This window comes from Gigantopelta aegis, chromosome 4 (assembly GCF_016097555.1).
Source record: "Gigantopelta aegis isolate Gae_Host chromosome 4, Gae_host_genome, whole genome shotgun sequence".
Classification (NCBI taxonomy): Eukaryota; Metazoa; Mollusca; class Gastropoda; order Neomphalida; family Peltospiridae; genus Gigantopelta; species Gigantopelta aegis.
This window is the reverse complement of record NC_054702.1, coordinates 53,792,139-53,810,233: the sequence shown is the minus strand read 5'-3', so window position 1 is coordinate 53,810,233 and position 18,095 is coordinate 53,792,139. Positions and strand designations below refer to the sequence as shown.

The 18,095-nt window shown below is 37.9% G+C and overlaps 1 protein-coding gene across 2 annotated transcripts in view; it reads left to right on the top strand.

Moving 5' to 3' along the window:
• LOC121370753 (E3 ubiquitin-protein ligase Mdm2-like) overlaps positions 1–17,864 on the top strand; it is a 46,574-nt gene extending 28,710 nt beyond the window's left edge. For both annotated transcript variants that reach the window (XM_041496195.1, XM_041496193.1), the window contains exons 5-11: positions 276–409; positions 1,552–1,666; positions 2,344–2,527; positions 12,109–12,266; positions 12,867–13,037; positions 13,577–13,666; positions 14,481–17,864. In XM_041496195.1, coding sequence (XP_041352129.1) covers positions 276–409; positions 1,552–1,666; positions 2,344–2,527; positions 12,109–12,266; positions 12,867–13,037; positions 13,577–13,666; positions 14,481–15,998 — 2,370 coding nt within the window. In that variant the 3' untranslated portion in view covers positions 15,999–17,864. The remainder of the gene's footprint in view (positions 1–275; positions 410–1,551; positions 1,667–2,343; positions 2,528–12,108; positions 12,267–12,866; positions 13,038–13,576; positions 13,667–14,480) is intronic.
• Positions 17,865–18,095: the final 231 nt, after the last annotated feature.

Here is an 18,095-nt window from a genome sequence, read left to right as displayed (position 1 = left end):
ATTATTGAAAAAAAGCTTGTTTCGAATGGTGCTGATTACGGCACAATGGCACTAGACTATTGAGGAATGGTGGTGCAACATGTCATAACATATTGCAAAAATGCATACGGTACCTGTATATTTTTCTTTTTGTTTTAAAATTCTTTTTAAAATTACATATACAAGTACCTGTTCATGTAGGGTAAGATATACAGTAAATATGTTTATGTCGATTGACAATGTGCAATGTGAAGGTATGTAGAATACTTTGTAATTAAAACAAATCTGCATTTTAGATATGCTACTTTCTTAAGAACTACATTGGATCGAGAAAGCTGTATGACCCAAATGACCCAAGGGTTGTGTACTGCAAGGAAGACATTCTAGGGAAGGTGTTTGGGGTGGAGAACTTCACTATCAATGATGTGCTGTAAGTACATATATCAGAAATACTGTCATTTGGACGGTGCAAATGTTATCAATGATGTGCTGTAAGTACATATATCAGAAATACTGTCATTTGGACGGTGCAAATGTTATCAATGATGTGCTGTAAGTACATATATCAGAAATACTGTCATTTGGACGGTGCAAATCTTATCAATGATGTGCTGTAAGTACATATATCAGAAATACTGTCATTTGGACGGTGCAAATCTTATCACTAATATTTTGTTTGTGTATAAATGTTTTTATGTTCTTCCATAAAGGTGCTTTCTTAAAATTTGAAATGCATATTTGCAATATCTCGAATTTCAACATCCCCTTTTCTGTTCTGTTCTGTCTGTCTGTCTGTCTGTCTGTCTGTCTGCCCAGTGGTACAGCACTTACTTGATGTGCTGTCTGTCTAGGCTTGATCCCTGTTGGTGGGCCTATTAGGTTATTTCTTGTTCCAGCCAGTGCTCCACAACTGGTGTAACAAAGGCAGTGGTATTCACTATCCTGTCTGTGGGATGCTGCATATAAAAGATCCCTTGCTGCTAATCGGAAAGATTAGCTCATTGTGTGGCAACAGTGGGTTTCCTCTCCAATTATCTGTGTGGTCCTTAACCATATGTCCCAACGCCACCAGGGTTTCTGCCAGAGGGTAAAACGGATATGGCGCCATACCCAAATGTTTTGCAGATTTTTTTAAAGTTAACTTTTTGACAAAATTAATTACTCTTATCATTACTGTATTATTTTCTTAACCCTAACCCTAAACTTAACCCATTTTCTTTCTGGGGGAGGCCACCCATACCCCCTGTTGACTTTGGTGGCATTCATTTCCATAGCGCCATACCCAAACATTTCTTTCTGGCAGAAGCACTGGCCATGTAACCGTAATTAAAACTGACATCGTCTTTCTTTTACTCTTACAACAGATATATAGGCAGAAAGAGAGTCCAAGAGAGATAAATATATAACTTTTTATAAGTACTGTTTTTCTTCTTTATTGCAAAGAACATGCTTCATAAACTTTTTCTGGTATTTATTTGTTATCCTCAGACCTGTTGCAAAACAGCACAGTATTTAAAAAACAATTGTCATAACAACATGCAATATACATTACGTTGTTTCATTTGATTACAGGTGTCTCCTATCAAAGAACTGCACACCTGTGCCAGACACATGTATCAAGAGGAAGAGACATGTGGTATCCAGGTCGGTGTCCACCAGCTCTCAGACCACTGGTATCCCTGATCAGGTAAACTTCATGTAGATTAATTAACACTGAAATAGTAGTCGGGGCCCACGCTTATAAAAAAAGACATGTAGTATCCAGACCGGTGTCCACCAGCTCTCAGACCACTGGCATCCCTGATCAGGTAAACTTCATGTAGATTAATTAACACTGAAATAGTAGTCGGGGCCCACGCTTATAAAAAAAGACATGTAGTATCCAGACCGGTGTCCACCAGCTCTCAGACCACTTGCATCCCTGATCAGGTAAACTTCATGTAGCTTAATTAACACTGAAATAGTAGTTGGGGCCCATGCTTAAAAGACGAAGTCCAGACTCAAATCTTTAATTACCAGTATGTCACATGCATGCAGTTTGTATATGACATTGCCATGATGTTAAAATCTCTAGAGAGTTAATCCTAGACTTTAAATGTTTTTTAAGCATGAGACCAAGTCTGTAATGTTGAATACAAGGAAAAGAGGTGTCATACAGTCGTGTAGTTTCTTTCAGAATGATACTTTTTTTTAAAAAGAAGTAATTAAATGTATTGCTGTCTTAAATCTCAGTGGGAAAATGGCACAGAAAGGTAAGCTTTATCTTTTACTGGATACAGTTATTAAATTGAGTCTGGTTTTGTAATTATTAAATATTTAAAGATTTAGCTATGTCATTATTTATATCATTATCTTATGTTACAGAAACCTCTGCCGACTCGAGCAGCAATATGTCCTGTCACAACAGAGGTTATTAAAGGCCCGCCTAGTGATGTGATCACCAGTACTACCTCGAGAATCACCAGCAGCAACTCACTGGGCAGTGGGACTTCACAGAGCAGAACCTGTGATGATGACCCAGCTCACAGTGACAAGAAGAGAAAACAAGGTACGTATCAGCGTAACACTGGGTGGATCGTACAGTTATAGGTAGCTCAGTAGTAAAAATGTTCATGTGGTGTGAGACAGCTTGTTGCTCAATGGTAGAATGCTTGCTTGATGTGAGACAGCTTGTTGCTCAATGGTAGAATGCTTGCTTGATGTGAGACAGCTTGTTGCTCAATGGTAGAATGATTGCTTGATGTGAGATGGCTTGTAGCTCAGTGGTCGAATGTTTGCTTGATGTGAGACAATTTGTAACTCAGTGGTAGAATGCTTGCTTGATATGAGACAACTTGTAACTAAGGGGCAGAATGTTTGCTTGATGTGAGACAGCTTGTAACTCAGTGGTAGAATGTTTGCTTGACGTGAGACAACTTGTAGCTCAGTGGTAGAATGTTTGCTTGATGTGAGACAACTTGTAACTCGGGCAGAATGTTTGCTTGATGCGAGACAACTTGTAACTCAGGGGCAGAATGTTTGCTTGATATGAAACAACTTGTAACTCAGGGGCAGAATGTTTGCTTGATGTGAGACAGCTTGTAACTCAGTGGTAGAATGTTTGCTTGATGTGAGACAACTTGTAGCTCAGTGGTAGAATGTTTGCTTGATATGAGACAACTTGTAGCTCAGTGGTCGAATGTTTACTTGATATGAGACAACTTGTAACTCAGTGGTAGAATGTTTGCTTGATGTGAGACAACTTGTAGCTCAGTGGTCGAATGTTTACTTGATATGAGACAACTTGTAACTCAGTGGTAGAATGTTTGCTTGATGTGAGACAACTTGTAACTCAGTGGTAGAATGTTTGTTTGATGTGAGACAGCTTGTAACTCAGTGGTAGAATGTTTGTTTGATGTGAGACAGCTTGTAACTCAGTGGTAGAATGTTTGTTTGATGTGAGACAAGCTTGTAACTCAGTGGTACAATGTTTGCTTGATGTGAGACAACTTGTAGCTCAGTGGTAGAATGTTTGCTTGATATGAGACAACTTGTAGCTCAGTGGTCGAATGTTTACTTGATATGAGACAACTTGTAACTCAGTGGTAGAATGTTTGCTTGATGTGAGACAACTTGTAACTCAGTGGTAGAATGTTTGTTTGATGTGAGACAGCTTGTAACTCAGTGGTAGAATGTTTGCTTGATGTGAGACAACTTGTAACTCAGTGGTAGAATGTTTGCTTGATGTGAGACAACTTGTAACTAAGGGGTAGAATGTTTGTTTGATGTGAGACAAGCTTGTAACTCAGTGGTAGAATGTTTGTTTGATGTGAGACAAGCTTGTAACTCAGGGGCAGAATGTTTGCTTGATGTGAGACAAGCTTGTAACTCAGTGGTAGAATGTTTGTTTGATGTGAGACAAGCTTGTAACTCAGTGGTACAATGTTTGCTTGATGTGAGACAAGCTTGTAACTCAGTGGTAGAATGTTTGTTTGATGTGAGACAAGCTTGTAACTCAGGGGCAGAATGTTTGCTTGATGTGAGACAAGCTTGTAAAACTATAGAAAAACGACTTACATATATATAATTCCTAAAATAATTTAAACAGCAATGTCCATCAAAAGCACAGAAAACCTAAAGTATCTAATTCTAACACAACACACTCTGCTGTGTACATACTGATTATTAAGTGATTGTCATTGGCTTTCAAGTTTAGTGTGGTTCTGTACAATAAGGTTCTGTCACAAGACAATGGCGTGCTATCTTCAAATTACCTTCTCTCTAGATTGATTCAGTGCCCACAAATGTTTCTCTTACTCATTACTTTTAGGCATGCTGTCACTTGTTAAGTCAAGCCGGTGCATGTACAAAATGTACACACACTCACCTAGCAATTTACCTGTGGTTGTCGTGTTTCCTGAAGTATGTCATTACACTTGTTTCCATGCTGTAAACCTGAGATTTTACATCCAATCAATAATTAATCCATGTAGAAGTTTGATGCTGCGTTCTTTAGAAAAAAAGGTCACAATATAATTATAGAAAATGTTTTAACTGGGTTTTTTTTGTCCATGCAATTTTTCAATTTCATAGCAAATTGATTTGAAATATTTTGGGAGTAAAAGTTAATAGATATTGTATACAGACTAATATGTCTTTATCATTGACATCGGAATATGACAGCAAGTAGGGGAAGGCAGCTACAGGGGGTACATGTATATGTTGATTTGATTTTCAATTGGAGATTCAAAGCGTTATCTTCAAAATTTGTATGGGCCAGTGCACCCTTCCTAAGCCTATGTTTATAACCAAAAATAACTAATTATGAAGATGTTTTCATTGTGCATGAATACAGATTTAGATAAAACAATAAATTTAAAATGTTAAAATATATTTCTTTTATGTTAGTGAATATTTTAAATAAATAAAATAAAATAAAATGAAATGAAATGAAATGAAATGAAATGAAATGAAATGAAATGAAATGAAATGAAATGAAATGAAATGAAATGAAATGAAATGAAATGAAATGAAAAAATAAATAAATAAATCTGTAACACTTTAGATTCTCCTCATACAAATTATTTTTAATACAATATTTTTTTTCAGAAATGTTTTATACAAATTTGTTACAGTGTGTATTTACTCAGAGCATTAAATTCTAATATTTTGGTTTAAGCCCCAAGTTAATTTACGAAAAAAAAGTATTTCTTATTGTAACCAGAGTCATACCCTGTAAAATTAAATCATGTTAACTTTAATTTCTGAACCATGATTTTAAATTTAATTTTCCCCTTTTCTGTTTATATAATAATTACAAAATTTAACATATTCATACTAACATGCTTTTTTTTTTCTTGCTTTTTTTTTCTTTTACTTCATGATGGGACGGGACATAGCCCAGTGGTAAAGCATTCGCTTGATGCACGATCGCTCTAGGATCAATCCCCATCAGTGGACCCATTGGGCTATTTCTCGTTCCAGCCAGTGCTCCACAACTGGTGTAACAAAGGCCGTGGTATGTACTGTCCTGTCTGTGGGATGGTGCATATAAAAGATCCCTTGCTGCTAATTGAAAAGAGTAGCCCATGAAGTGGTGACAGCGGGTTTCCTCTCTGAATACCTCTGTGGTCCTTAACTATATGTCTGATGCCATATAACCGTAAATAAAATGTGTTGAGTGCGTCGTTAAATAAAACATTTCCTTCCTTCCTTTACTTCATGATGGTATAACAAAATATCTGTAATAGAAGAAATAAAGTAACAAGTGCGATTGGTCTATATTGACACAGTGTTAAAACGTGAATGTATGGTCCTACCTGACACAGACAGATCCTGAATGGACCTGGAAATTAATAACATCATTCATTTATCAAATTGATCAGTGTCAATTACAGTTGAATTTGGGGAACATATTTCATTATTAGATTGACAAAAAGCTACCCGAATTGTTATTATTAAAAATTTGTTTGGCTCATTTAAAACTTGAAGATGTTCAAACCAACTGCATCAAATACATAATCACTATTTTGTGTCTAGTTTAAACGGGAGACAAGATAGAAACTCTTAAACAAAATGAAACAAAAGAACTGACCCCTGACCACAGGTGACTGTTACGGTAATCTGACAAATTATCGTTTACCTGTGTGTATGTGTGTGTACATGTATGTGTCAGAGTTCACTGACCACAACTGCATCTAAGTGATAAAGTGACACACCTGTACAGGTACTTGTATCTACCACCTGCATGTCCGTACAGGTATGGGAGATACAAAGAGAGTGGCAGAATGTTGTCACAATGCAATATTAATCTCTGCTAATTGAGCACAATCTATAATGCATGTAACAGCCCATGGTAGTCTCTTTATACATGTGTACATGTATATGATTACATGATTACAACAAAAACAGATTCAGACATGTGTGTGTGTGTGGGGGGGGGGGGGGGGGGATACAAAGCTTCATTGGAAAGGGAAAAGTTCAGAATTTAAGTTCATTAACATCTTTCTTTTTTGAATTTGCAACTTTACGAATAATTTGAGTTTTCTCCACAAAAAATGTGATTAAGCCACAGTTTGTTTTACAAAACTATGTATAAGTATGATGTTTTCTCCACAAAAATGGGATTAAGCCACAGTTTGTTTTACAAAACTATGTATAAGTATAATGTTTTCTCCACAAAAATGGGATTAAGCCACAGTTTGTTTTACCGAACTATGCATAAGTATGATGTTTTAACTAATATTCTTTTTCTTTTTAAATGTTCAAGAATGTCCTAGTTTTGGGATTCATATAATATCGGTCATAAGAATGATGTTTCTGGGATGGGTGTCTGGCCATTTGATCTGTTACGTACCATGTCAATATTGATTAAATTATGGTTAAAGGTCATAAACTATCATAAGATTTTCATTTATTTCTTGGCCACATTGATAATAAATGATGACTAAAATGAACAAAAAGAAAGAAAGAAAGAAATGTTTTATTTAACGATGCACTCAACGCATTATTTTTACGGTTATATGGCGTCAGACATATGGTTAAGGACCACACAGATTTTTTGAGAGGAAACCCGCTGTCGCCACTACATGGGCTACTCTTCCGATTAGCAGCAAGGGATCTTTAATTGCGCTTCCCACAGGCAGGATAGCACAAACCATGACCTTTGTTGAACCAGTTATGGATCAAGAAAGAAAGAAAGAAATGTTTTATTTAACGACGCACTCAACACATTTTATTTTATGGTTATATGGCGTCAGACATATGGTTAAGGACCACACAGATTTTGAGAGGAAACCCGCTGTCGCCACTACATGGGCTACTCTTCCGATTAGCAGCAAGGGATCTTTTATTTGCGCTTCCCATAGGCAGGATAGCACAAACCATGGCCTTTGTTGAACCAGTTATGGATCACTGGTCGGTGCAAGTGGTTTACACCTACCCACTGAGCCTTGCGGAGCACTCACTCAGGGTTTGGAGTCGGTATCTGGATTAAAAATCCCATGCCTCGACTGGGATCCGAACCCAGTACCTACCAGCCTGTAGACCGATGGCCTGCCACGACGCCACCGAGGCCGGTAGTTATGGATCACTGGTCGGTGCAAGTGGTTTACACCTACCCATTGAGCCTTGCGGAGCACTCACTCAGGGTTTGGAGTCGGTATCTGGATTAAAAATCCCATGCCTCGACTGGGATCCGAACCCAGTACCTACCAGCCTGTAGACCGATGGCCTACCACGACGCCACCGAGGCCGGTAAAATGAACAATGAACAAGAAATCATGGCACATGCACTGGTACTTGCTGGGGCTCTGATAAATATCACCAATGATGTATCGCCATGCTTCATTCAGATCTATGTATAATCACAGCCACTGCTGTTTTTACAGCAAACCCAAGAAAAAGTTAACAGTTTGTTTGTTTTTATCTAACAACACCACTGAAGAACATTGATTTTTATTAATCATCAATTACTGGATGTCAAACATTTGGTAATTCTGACACATAGTCTTAGAGAGGAAACCTGCTACATTTTTGACATTAATAGCAAAGGATCTTTTATATGCATCATCCCACAGACAGGATAGCACATACCACAACCTTTGATATACCCCCAGGGCTTCTAAAATTGTCATAAAAATCCACTAGCCATGGGATCAGTGATTTAAATTTTTTTACTAGCCATGAATGAAAATTCACTAGTCTTACTTTAATTAAATACATGTACAATTTTACTAATAAGAATAATTGGATATGTCACCTAAAGAAGGAAATAGAGCTTAAAACCCCTTAGATTTGAGGGAAGGGGCAGGATATTCTCATTTACAAAACAAGACTTAAAGGCAGCATTTGAGACACACACAAAAAAATCACTAGCCATCGGGCATAACAATAGTAGTTATTTACTAGCTCAAATTGAATATCACTAGCCATGGGAGAGGGGCTACCATAATCTAGAAGCCCTGACCCCAAACCCAGGAAGTGCAGCTGACCGGTGGTTCCCTGCAAAACAGGCATTCTAGTATGGTAATGAGTTCTTTAATGGTAAATTAATCCATTATACACTATATATCTTTTGGTGTCTGGCCCCCTTTAATGATGACATTCATCTACATGTTGGCCATATCTTGTACTGAATTGATAGTAGGTGGGTTTTTTTTATCCATATTGAGGATTTAAATTCAATTACAGTCTAGTTGAGGTACTTCAAATTGTCTTGTGCTCCTGGATAACATAATGAGTGGCTTTTGTATTTGGTATTAGTGTTCACAATTTGATAGTGCACATCCCCAGGACAATGCGTATTTGTTATTTAATATTGTTATTGACTAAATGGTATATTTAGAGAATAACTAACGAGCTACGAGGAATTACGGATTATCTGTCCCGAGTGAATTAATGTTGTAAACCCGAGCCTCTGGTTATTCTCTTTATTACCCATTGTCAATTTTTAACGATTTTAAAAGTATATTTACGTTCTCGCTGCTGTAACAACTAACAAGCTCTACCAGCCATAACAATATATTCATACGCGGCGTTACCGGTGCACACCCAACAGTATCCACCAAAGAATAGTTTAAAAAAAACCCAGTCAAAATAATAAAATAAAAACATTTTTAAACATTTGTACATATATTTTGATTTTTAATTCCGTAAATGTTTGTATCGTAAAAAAATATTTGAAGTTCGTAGTAATAGTTTGACCGATGAATGGAATCATGAATGAACAAAAAGTAGTCCCGGCAGTATGTAATTGCCAATCAAATCTTGTCTTTTTAAAGCCAGCCAATCAGTGACTGTAGAAGCAATCTGCACACTGTGCAGATATCGAAAAAATATTACCCTGTATATTTGAGCCCATATGGGTAATAAATATAGTGCACACACCCAGTCTTGGTTGAATTCAGGTCTCTCTACTTGGTTTTATTTTCTTGACTTATGTGGTGGATATCTTTGACTCCACACTAGGGTAAGGTGGAAATGCACTTAAGTGAATTGATTTTTCTTTTCCCTTTCCAGTACACATAATTTGAGCCATCACGATTTTGCCATTCTAGTTAAAACTAAATTATTGACTACTAGAATAAATAACTTACTTAGCCTAGTATTTACTTTAAAATACAAGAACCCCCCCCATTCAAATGCCCCAATGTTTTACATGACATGTATATAATATTAATTCAATATAAAACTGTAAGAAATTAACTGCTTGCAAAGAAATCATTTTCTGTTTCTGTTGATTTTCAGTTAGTTTGCTTACTAACATCCTTTGGCGTCTTTGCTAAATATTTCAGCACCATGTATTTCAGAAAGTGTGTTTACCACTCAACAGATTGTTTATATTAACTATAAATTGTTCTCACAGCTCAATTAGATGTACCTGTAGCTAAGATTTTATCTTGCGTTGATAGACTGGTGTCTTTGTGAGTGTTGCCCATCAGTGGGCCCATTGGGCTATTTCTCGTTCCAGCCAGTGCTCCACAACTGGTGTAACAAAGGCCGTGGTATATACTATCCTGTTTGTGGGATGGTGCATATAAAAGACCCCTTGCTGCTAATAGAAAAGAGTAGCCCATGAAGTGGTGACAGCAGGTTTCCTCTCTCAATATCTGTGTGGTCCTTAACCATATGTCTGACACCATATAACCGTAAATAAAATGTGTTGAGTGCATCGTTAAATAAAACATTTCTTTCTTTGTGAGTGTTGTACCTGCACAAACCTGCAGCTGGCTAGCTACCAACTCTATTTGCTTGTGCGGTGGGCACCATGTATTTCAGAAAATATATTTACCACTCAACTGTTTTCACAGTTCAAGTAGCTAAGGTTTTAAACTGTGTTAATAGACTTGTGGATTTGTGAGTGTTGGGAGTAGGACGTAGCCCAGTGATAGAGTGCTTGCTTGATGTGCGGTCAGTTTAGGATCGATCCTTGTCGTTGGACCCATTGGGCTATTTCTCGTTCACGCCGGTGCACCACGACTGGTATATCAAAGACTGTGGTATGTACTATCCTGCCAGTGGGATGGTGCATAGAAAAGATCCTTTGCTATTAATGGGAAAAATGTAGCGGGTTTCCTCTCTAAGACTGTGTGCCAAAATTACCAAATGTTTGATATCCGATAGCTGGTGATTAGTAAATTAGTGTGCTCTAGTGGTGTTGTTAAGAAAAACAAACTAAACTATTAAGTATACATTGTTTCCACAGTTCAGTTAGTTTTAGATTTTAGACTGTGTTGATAGACTTTTGTCTTTGTGAATGTTGTACCTGCACAAACATGCAGCTAGCTAGCTATCAGCACCGGCCTTGATGGTGTTGTGGTTAAGCCATCGAACATAAGGCTGGTAGGTACTGGGTTCGCAGCCCAGTACCAGCTCCCACCCAGAGTTTTAACGACTCAGTGGGTAGATGTAACACTACACCCTCTTTTCTCTCACTAACCACTAACAATTAACAACTAACCCACTGTCCTGGACAGACAGCCCAGATAGCTGAGGTGTGTGCCCAGAATAGCATGCTTGAACCTTAATTGGACATAAGCATGAAAATAAACTAGAACCAAACCAGCTACCAGCTCTACTTGTTAGTGTGATGGTTTCTATCACTGCTACGAAGCATAATTACCGGTGGATTGTAATCTGTGAGATAAACTTCCATTGTGTCGGGAAGGTCACTTTGATTTGTTTTCTCTGACATGTCCGAACACAGCTCATCACCTGTTTGTCACCCAGGCAGCCACAAACAATAACACTAATAGGCTTTCGTAGCCAATTAGGTATACCTATTTCCTGGCTGAATGAGAGAAAGTCCATTGTAAAGTTGATTGTATATAATTATATATTTGAGGATAAAGTACTACATATTAGTTGTTGTCAGGGTTTCCTGCATAAACAGATATGGTGGTCTCACAGAATAGTTGTATATTACAAAATAACAGAACAAGAGAAAAAAACCCACAACTACAAATTACACTATTCAGGTCTCTCTACTTGGTTTTATTTTCTTGGCTCATGTGGTGGGTATCTTTGACTCCACACTAGGGTAAGGTGGAAATGCACTTAAGTGAATTGATATATCTTTTCTCTTTCCAGTACTACTAGAATAAATATTAAATAACTTACTTAGTCTAGTATTTACTGTAAAATACACCCCCCTTCAAATCTCCCCCCCCCCCAAAAAAAAAAAAAAAAAAAAAAAAAAAAAAAAAAAAAAAGACCCCCCCCCCCCCCCCCCCACAAACACTAAAACACATTTAAGAAACATTAACCCAACATTTTGTTGATCTGCTAGTTATATGTGATATATAAAGTACTTTCTGACCTGTTTTGGTATGGTTTTCTTCAACAACACCACAAGAGCACAGTGATTTACTAATCATTGGCTATTGGGAAATCAAACATTGGTAAGTCTGACATACATGTATAGTCTTAGAGAAGAAACCCGCTACATTTTTCCATTAGTAGCAAGGGATCTTTTTATGTGCACCATCCCATAGACAGGATAACACATACCACAGTCTTTGATATACCAGTCGTGGTGAACTGGCTGGAACAAGAAAGGTTTATGTGATTGGCTAATTATGCTAATTAAAATACTGTCTGAAATATGAACTTTATGGGTTGGCTGTTTATGTTGATTTGTGTGTAATTTAGACGGTACCTCTACCGACTCCACGGATGTCGACCTGCCCGTGAAGAAGTGCAAGACGTCGCTCAATGTGACGTACAGTGACTCAGAGGCTGCTTGTTACCCGTGGTACTTCAGTGTCAAGATGGAGAAATCGGACGAAAGTGAAATCCTCAGTGTGCAGGTGAATGTCAAAATACTCTAATTAACGGTACTCAGTGTTTGCTAACAGACTATTGAGATTTTCTGTTAAATTCATTGTCTTTTTGGATTTGACACTTTGAGGCCCATAGTAAACATTTTTGTTTTAATTTTTGAAGTATTAAAGTTTTTGTTTGACATAAAATAAATCTTGAACTTTTACTGCAAACACCAGAATGACCAGAAATATATTGGATTTGCTAAAATTGATAATTTAAAAGTAATATGTAAGAGAACGGTCAAAAAGCTGTAATGGCCAAACATATTTTACACTGGAAAACAGGCCCTTAGGAATGATATATGGAGGGGGTGGAGCACAATCTCTAGTGAGTGTGTCACAGCATCTAGTATGAAGGGAGGGCACAAGCCACACTTTTATTTCTATTTATATAGAGTAAAACAAAACAAATTACTTTTTTTTTTTGCACCCCCCCCATTTCTATGGGCATTTAAGTATCTGAGGTATTTCTGAGGTATTGTATGTAATGTAATGAGAGATGTGGTTGTGTTCTAAAATGTTATATAATGTATGTAAGATAAATACATTGTATTTGATCTGATGAGAGATGTGGTTGTGTTGTAGGACAAGGAGACCATGCTGGTGAAGGACTCCACCGATGACCTGTGGTTTGTCGAAGAGGACGAGATATCCGTGGAATACGAATCGGATGCGTTTTCCGTGGAGTACGAAGTGGAGTCGAGTCCCAGTGACACAGTCTCGGACACAGATGGAACGTGCGACATGTCAGGAGATGTGAGTCGTCCTTCATCTCAGTCGGGAAATAATAAAATATATGTGTGGGATTTGGAGAGAGCGAGAGAGAGGGAGAGAGGGAGGGAGGGAGGGCGGGAAGGAGGGATAGAGACAGAAAAGAGAGACAGAGACATACATACATATTGAGACATACAGACGAGTGGGATTTGTGTTTGTGAAGGGAGAGGGGGAGAGACAGGGACAGAAAAGAGAGACAGAGAGACAAACATACAGATTGAGACAGTCATACAGACAGTAAACAGACAGAGACAGAGAGACATAGAGAAAGATACTTAAAGACATAGAGAAAAAGACAGAGAGAAAGAGACAGAGAGAAAGAGACTTAAAGACATAGAGAAAGAGACTTAAAGGCATAAAGAGAGAGATATAGAGAAAGAGACAGAGAGACATAGAGAAAGAGACAAAAAGACAGAGAAAGAGACAGAAAGACACAGAGAAAGAGACGGAGACAATGAAGATAGTGCAGGCAAATACATGTATGCATCTAATAATGTAATAATTTTGGTTATTTTTGCCAGGGCTTTCTGGTTGTGTGCAATGATAGTGATGTCCCATTCTGGGCCTCCAGTGAGATGGACTCGGAATCAGATTCAGAGTTGTCTGATGCTGTAAGTACCAACAGTTATAATCTCTTTTTGTAAACCATATAACTTTACCAACTACATTCTCTAGCATATTGAGACCAAATATTCAGTAGCTGTAAAATACAACAGACTTCGTATGCTCCCACTAGAGATACTTGGACATATAACTTTTAGGTTTGTTCACCACTTTGGCATTTGCTTTCAAAATGAGAACATGTCTTAGTACATTTTTAAAAAGAAATGGATTGGGCACAAGTTGTCCAACTTCCTATAGTCTGTCCCACAGGGAACATCTTTTTTCATACTGTGGAATTTACTACAAGTTATTTATTTCTGAGCCGATTCATTTGTAAATTGCACACAAAAAATAGTATTTTTTCATTATTTTCAAAACACTTTTACTTTTTATCTTACGTCAAATCACACTGAATATATTTATAAAACAACAACATTATTATAGAATGGTGGGATGGACTCTAGGTTTTTGCCATAATACATACATCAGTGTTATATGTGAACATACATCTAGCTTCAAAAAATTGGCTCTAAGGGGCAAAGATAATTCCTTTTAAATATTCTTAAAACTAAATAATTGCTGACAATGTGTTTGTTTTGTTTTAAATATAAGTACAGTGAAACCCTTCTAAACCGGACACCCTCAAGACTGAGTAAAATGTCCGGTTTTAAGAGGTGTCTGGTTTAGAGAGGTTCAGTTCTGTATTGATTTTTAAAAAAGGACCATGAAAAATTTCCGGTTTTGAGGGAATTCCGGTTTACATAGGGTCTGGTTTTGAGAGGTTTCACTGTATAAAAAAGTTTACTGTGTGTTATTTTGCAGGACAAATGGACGTGTGGCGAATGTGAAGAAAAGAACTCTCCAGTTCAGCGATACTGCAGTCGGTGCTGGAAGCTTCGTCCCGATTGGCTGCCCGAGTTTCACGCACGGAAACCTATGGCAGCAGGTCTGTCCAGGAAGAGGTTTGTGAGGTCACATTCTGCACCCGGCGCCATCTCATCACCAGAAAGTACCACAAGTGACAGTTCCAGGACCAACCGGTCACCTGTTAGAGATCGGTCACCACAAAGGGCGAAAAGACTGGCCAAACGGTCTGCACACCAAGACACCACCAGTCCATCACAGCCATCCTCCTCCTGTTCCTCTTCATTTTTGTGCAATAATAAAACACACAAGAAAAAATATTTTAGTCCTGATGAAGCATGTCTTTCTGTCTCAACAGACTTGAAGAAAGGTTCTCATGGTGAGTTGTGTCTTTCAGTGTCATCAGGCTCTAGAAACAAAGAATCTGATGAAAAAGGTTTTTTGGAGTCATCAGACTTTAAAAAGACATTTCCTGATGATGCATGTCTTTCCATCTCATCAGACTCGAAGAATATCTCTCCTGCTGATGAAACATGTCTTTTGGTGTCATCAGAATGTAAGGAATTTCTTCCTGATGAAATGTGTCCTTCTGTCTCACAAAATTTGAGGGAAACCTGTCCTGTTTCAGAAAAGTCTGAACTGAATCAACAGAAGTTAAAGGGGTTCTCGTCTTCACCAACATCTTCGAGTGCAAATGCGAAAAGACTTCCGTTCCTTGATGACTCTGGAGTCAGCGTTGGATCAGTGTCATCACTTCCTGTTTCGAGTCAGGAATCTCTGAGGTCTGTTCCATTGATGGTTTCCAGTCAGGAATCTCTGAGGTCTGTTCCATTGATGGTTTCCAGTCAGGAATCACAACAGTTTTCCCCACCACACACTTCCCAAAAACCGGAAGAGTTGAACGGCAATGATAAAACGTCATCATTACCAACACAAGAAAAGACCAACAAAGAATTGTCTTTACAGCATCTGTCCAGTAAAGGACACAAGATTGATATAGAGAGATCTGGTTCTGCTTCATACGTTCTGCTGGGCACGATTAAATCCAGTTCTGTATCACAAACTCCTCTGGAAGTGATGAACTCCATTTCTGTGCCAGACACTGCATCAGATGGTAAAAATTCTGCATCGAGGAAAAATACTTTGACCACAAATCCCAGCAAGAAAGCTTTGCTTCAGAGTGAGAGTAAAAAACTTGATGACATTATCTCGAGTACGGACAGCTGTAAAAACAATCCTGTGAGACTGTATGTGCCCTCTAGTCCGAAGAAAACATCTCCCGTGTTGGGCCAAGCCTCTGTTTCTGACATGTGTATGATTTGTCTGTCCAGGCCAAAGACGGGCAGTATCATACATGGAAGCTCCGGACACCAAGTGTGCTGTTACAAATGTGCCAAGAGACTCAAACGAAAGGGAAAGTGTTGTCCCGTCTGTCGACGTTCAATTCAAAAGGTTGTGCGGAATTATATTTTGTGAATTGTTGTTGTATACTTATATAGACAATTAGTATTTAGTAAGGGATTTTTGTGGTACATTGTTTTTGAAGTGTTGGTAGAGGTTTGTTCTTGTTATGTGGCAAATTTAGTGTTATGTAGGCAATGGGACTGTGGCTGTTATGAATCAACAACTTCATAAGGAAATTTAAAAAAAGGAGTTTTTATAATTACAAACAGCACAAATATACTTGTAGTTAAAAATGCACATAATCTCCCTCCTAAAAAAATTCAGCAATTTATGATTAACATGATATTTGTTTTAAATTGCAATTGCAATGAGCTAAATATACTACCCTAATTTTCACTAGATATCATTTTCCCATGTTAGTATCTGACCGAACGGAATTGAGGTCGGATATGATGGGAAGTTCATTTCTTTCGTAAAAATGTTAACTAGCGAAAATGAGTGTGGTATTCTCTTTATTACCCACCATCAAATAAAGTAAAGTCTGACGTCCAACCTAACTCAACCGGACCTGCGAATACACACAGTTTAGATCAGCTAGGGAAGATGACGTCACTTAGACCAGCTAGGGAAGATGACGTCACTTAGACCAGCTAGGGAAGATGACATCACTTAGACCAGCTAGGGAAGATGACGTCACTTAGACCAGCTAGGGAAGATGACATCACTTAGACCAGCTTGGGAAGATGACATCACTTAGACCAGCTAGGGAAGATGACATCACTTAGACCAGCTAGGGAAGATGACGTCACTTAGACCAGCTAGGGAAGATGACATCACTTAGACCAGCTAGGGAAGATGACGTCACTTAGACCAGCTAGGGAAGATGACATCACTTAGACCAGCTTGGGAAGATGACGTCACTTAGACCAGCTAGGGAAGATGACGTCACTTAGACCAGCTAGGGAAGATGACATCACTTAGACCAGCTTGGGAAGATGACGTCACTTAGACCAGCTAGGGAAGATGACGTCACTTAGACCAGCTAGGGAAGATGACATCACTTAGACCAGCTTGGGAAGATGACATCACTTAGACCAGCTAGGGAAGATGACGTCACTTAGACCAGCTAGGGAAGATGACATCACTTACCAAAATGATGTCATTTAGCAACCAGGCCTCTGAGAATTGTAAATCTGCGTGACCCATTTATCGGTTATGCAGACATAAATCCAGGTAACCCATTTCCATTTTGCTTAACCCATTATATCGAAGTAAATGGTGCTCCAAATTTCGCATGCAAAAAAAATAGGTTATGCAACATTAGATTTGCGTGAGCAACACACGAAGGAAACGATTGTTCTCGCAATTTTCAGAGGCCTAAGCAACTGATATGTATTGCCAGGTGTGTACGAAATGTATACGACACACCTGGACACACCTAGACGTTCAGCTGGTGGGTAATGAATGTCCGATTTTGTCCAATTTATGGTGCTAATTGTTAGGGCATTTTGACACAGTCCTTTGTATATGATGATCTGTTATTGATATTGCAGTTTGAAAGATTATTTATATAAAAAACCCAACCTTAAGTTGTTTACATTTGTTTTCTGGGGAGTATACATTGTAAATCATTTATTTTCGTCCTTATGATGATTCATTTTCCATAATTACATCATTTTCTGCATTTGTTTTCTAAAACTTGTCAGTTTTTTGTAGTGACATCATCCAGTCAGAATATATTAAATTGTATTACAGCTGAAAGTTTGTAATTTTTATGTTAACTGGTGATTCTATCAATTAGCTTAAAAATGCCAATATATATTCTTCAAAAAAACATAGGGGAACACTAATAAGAATTTACAATTGCCAAAATTGTAAGGTACATGTATATTAGCTGTGGGGAATGGTTATATGATAATAGTGAATTAATTGGGCAAACATTACAACCAGTACTTCAGTATTACAGTAGGTTTTATGACCACCAAAGATCTTGAAGGACGATTGGGGTCAGAAGTGAAATTTGAAAGTTGACAGTTTTTTTTATGAGTAAATCGCAAATTCAAACAATAAAAATTACTGAAAACAAAACAAAACAATAACAACTGTATGGTCAACAGAATGAAAAAGATTGACAGAAATAATGTTCCACGGTGATTAATGGAAATTGTC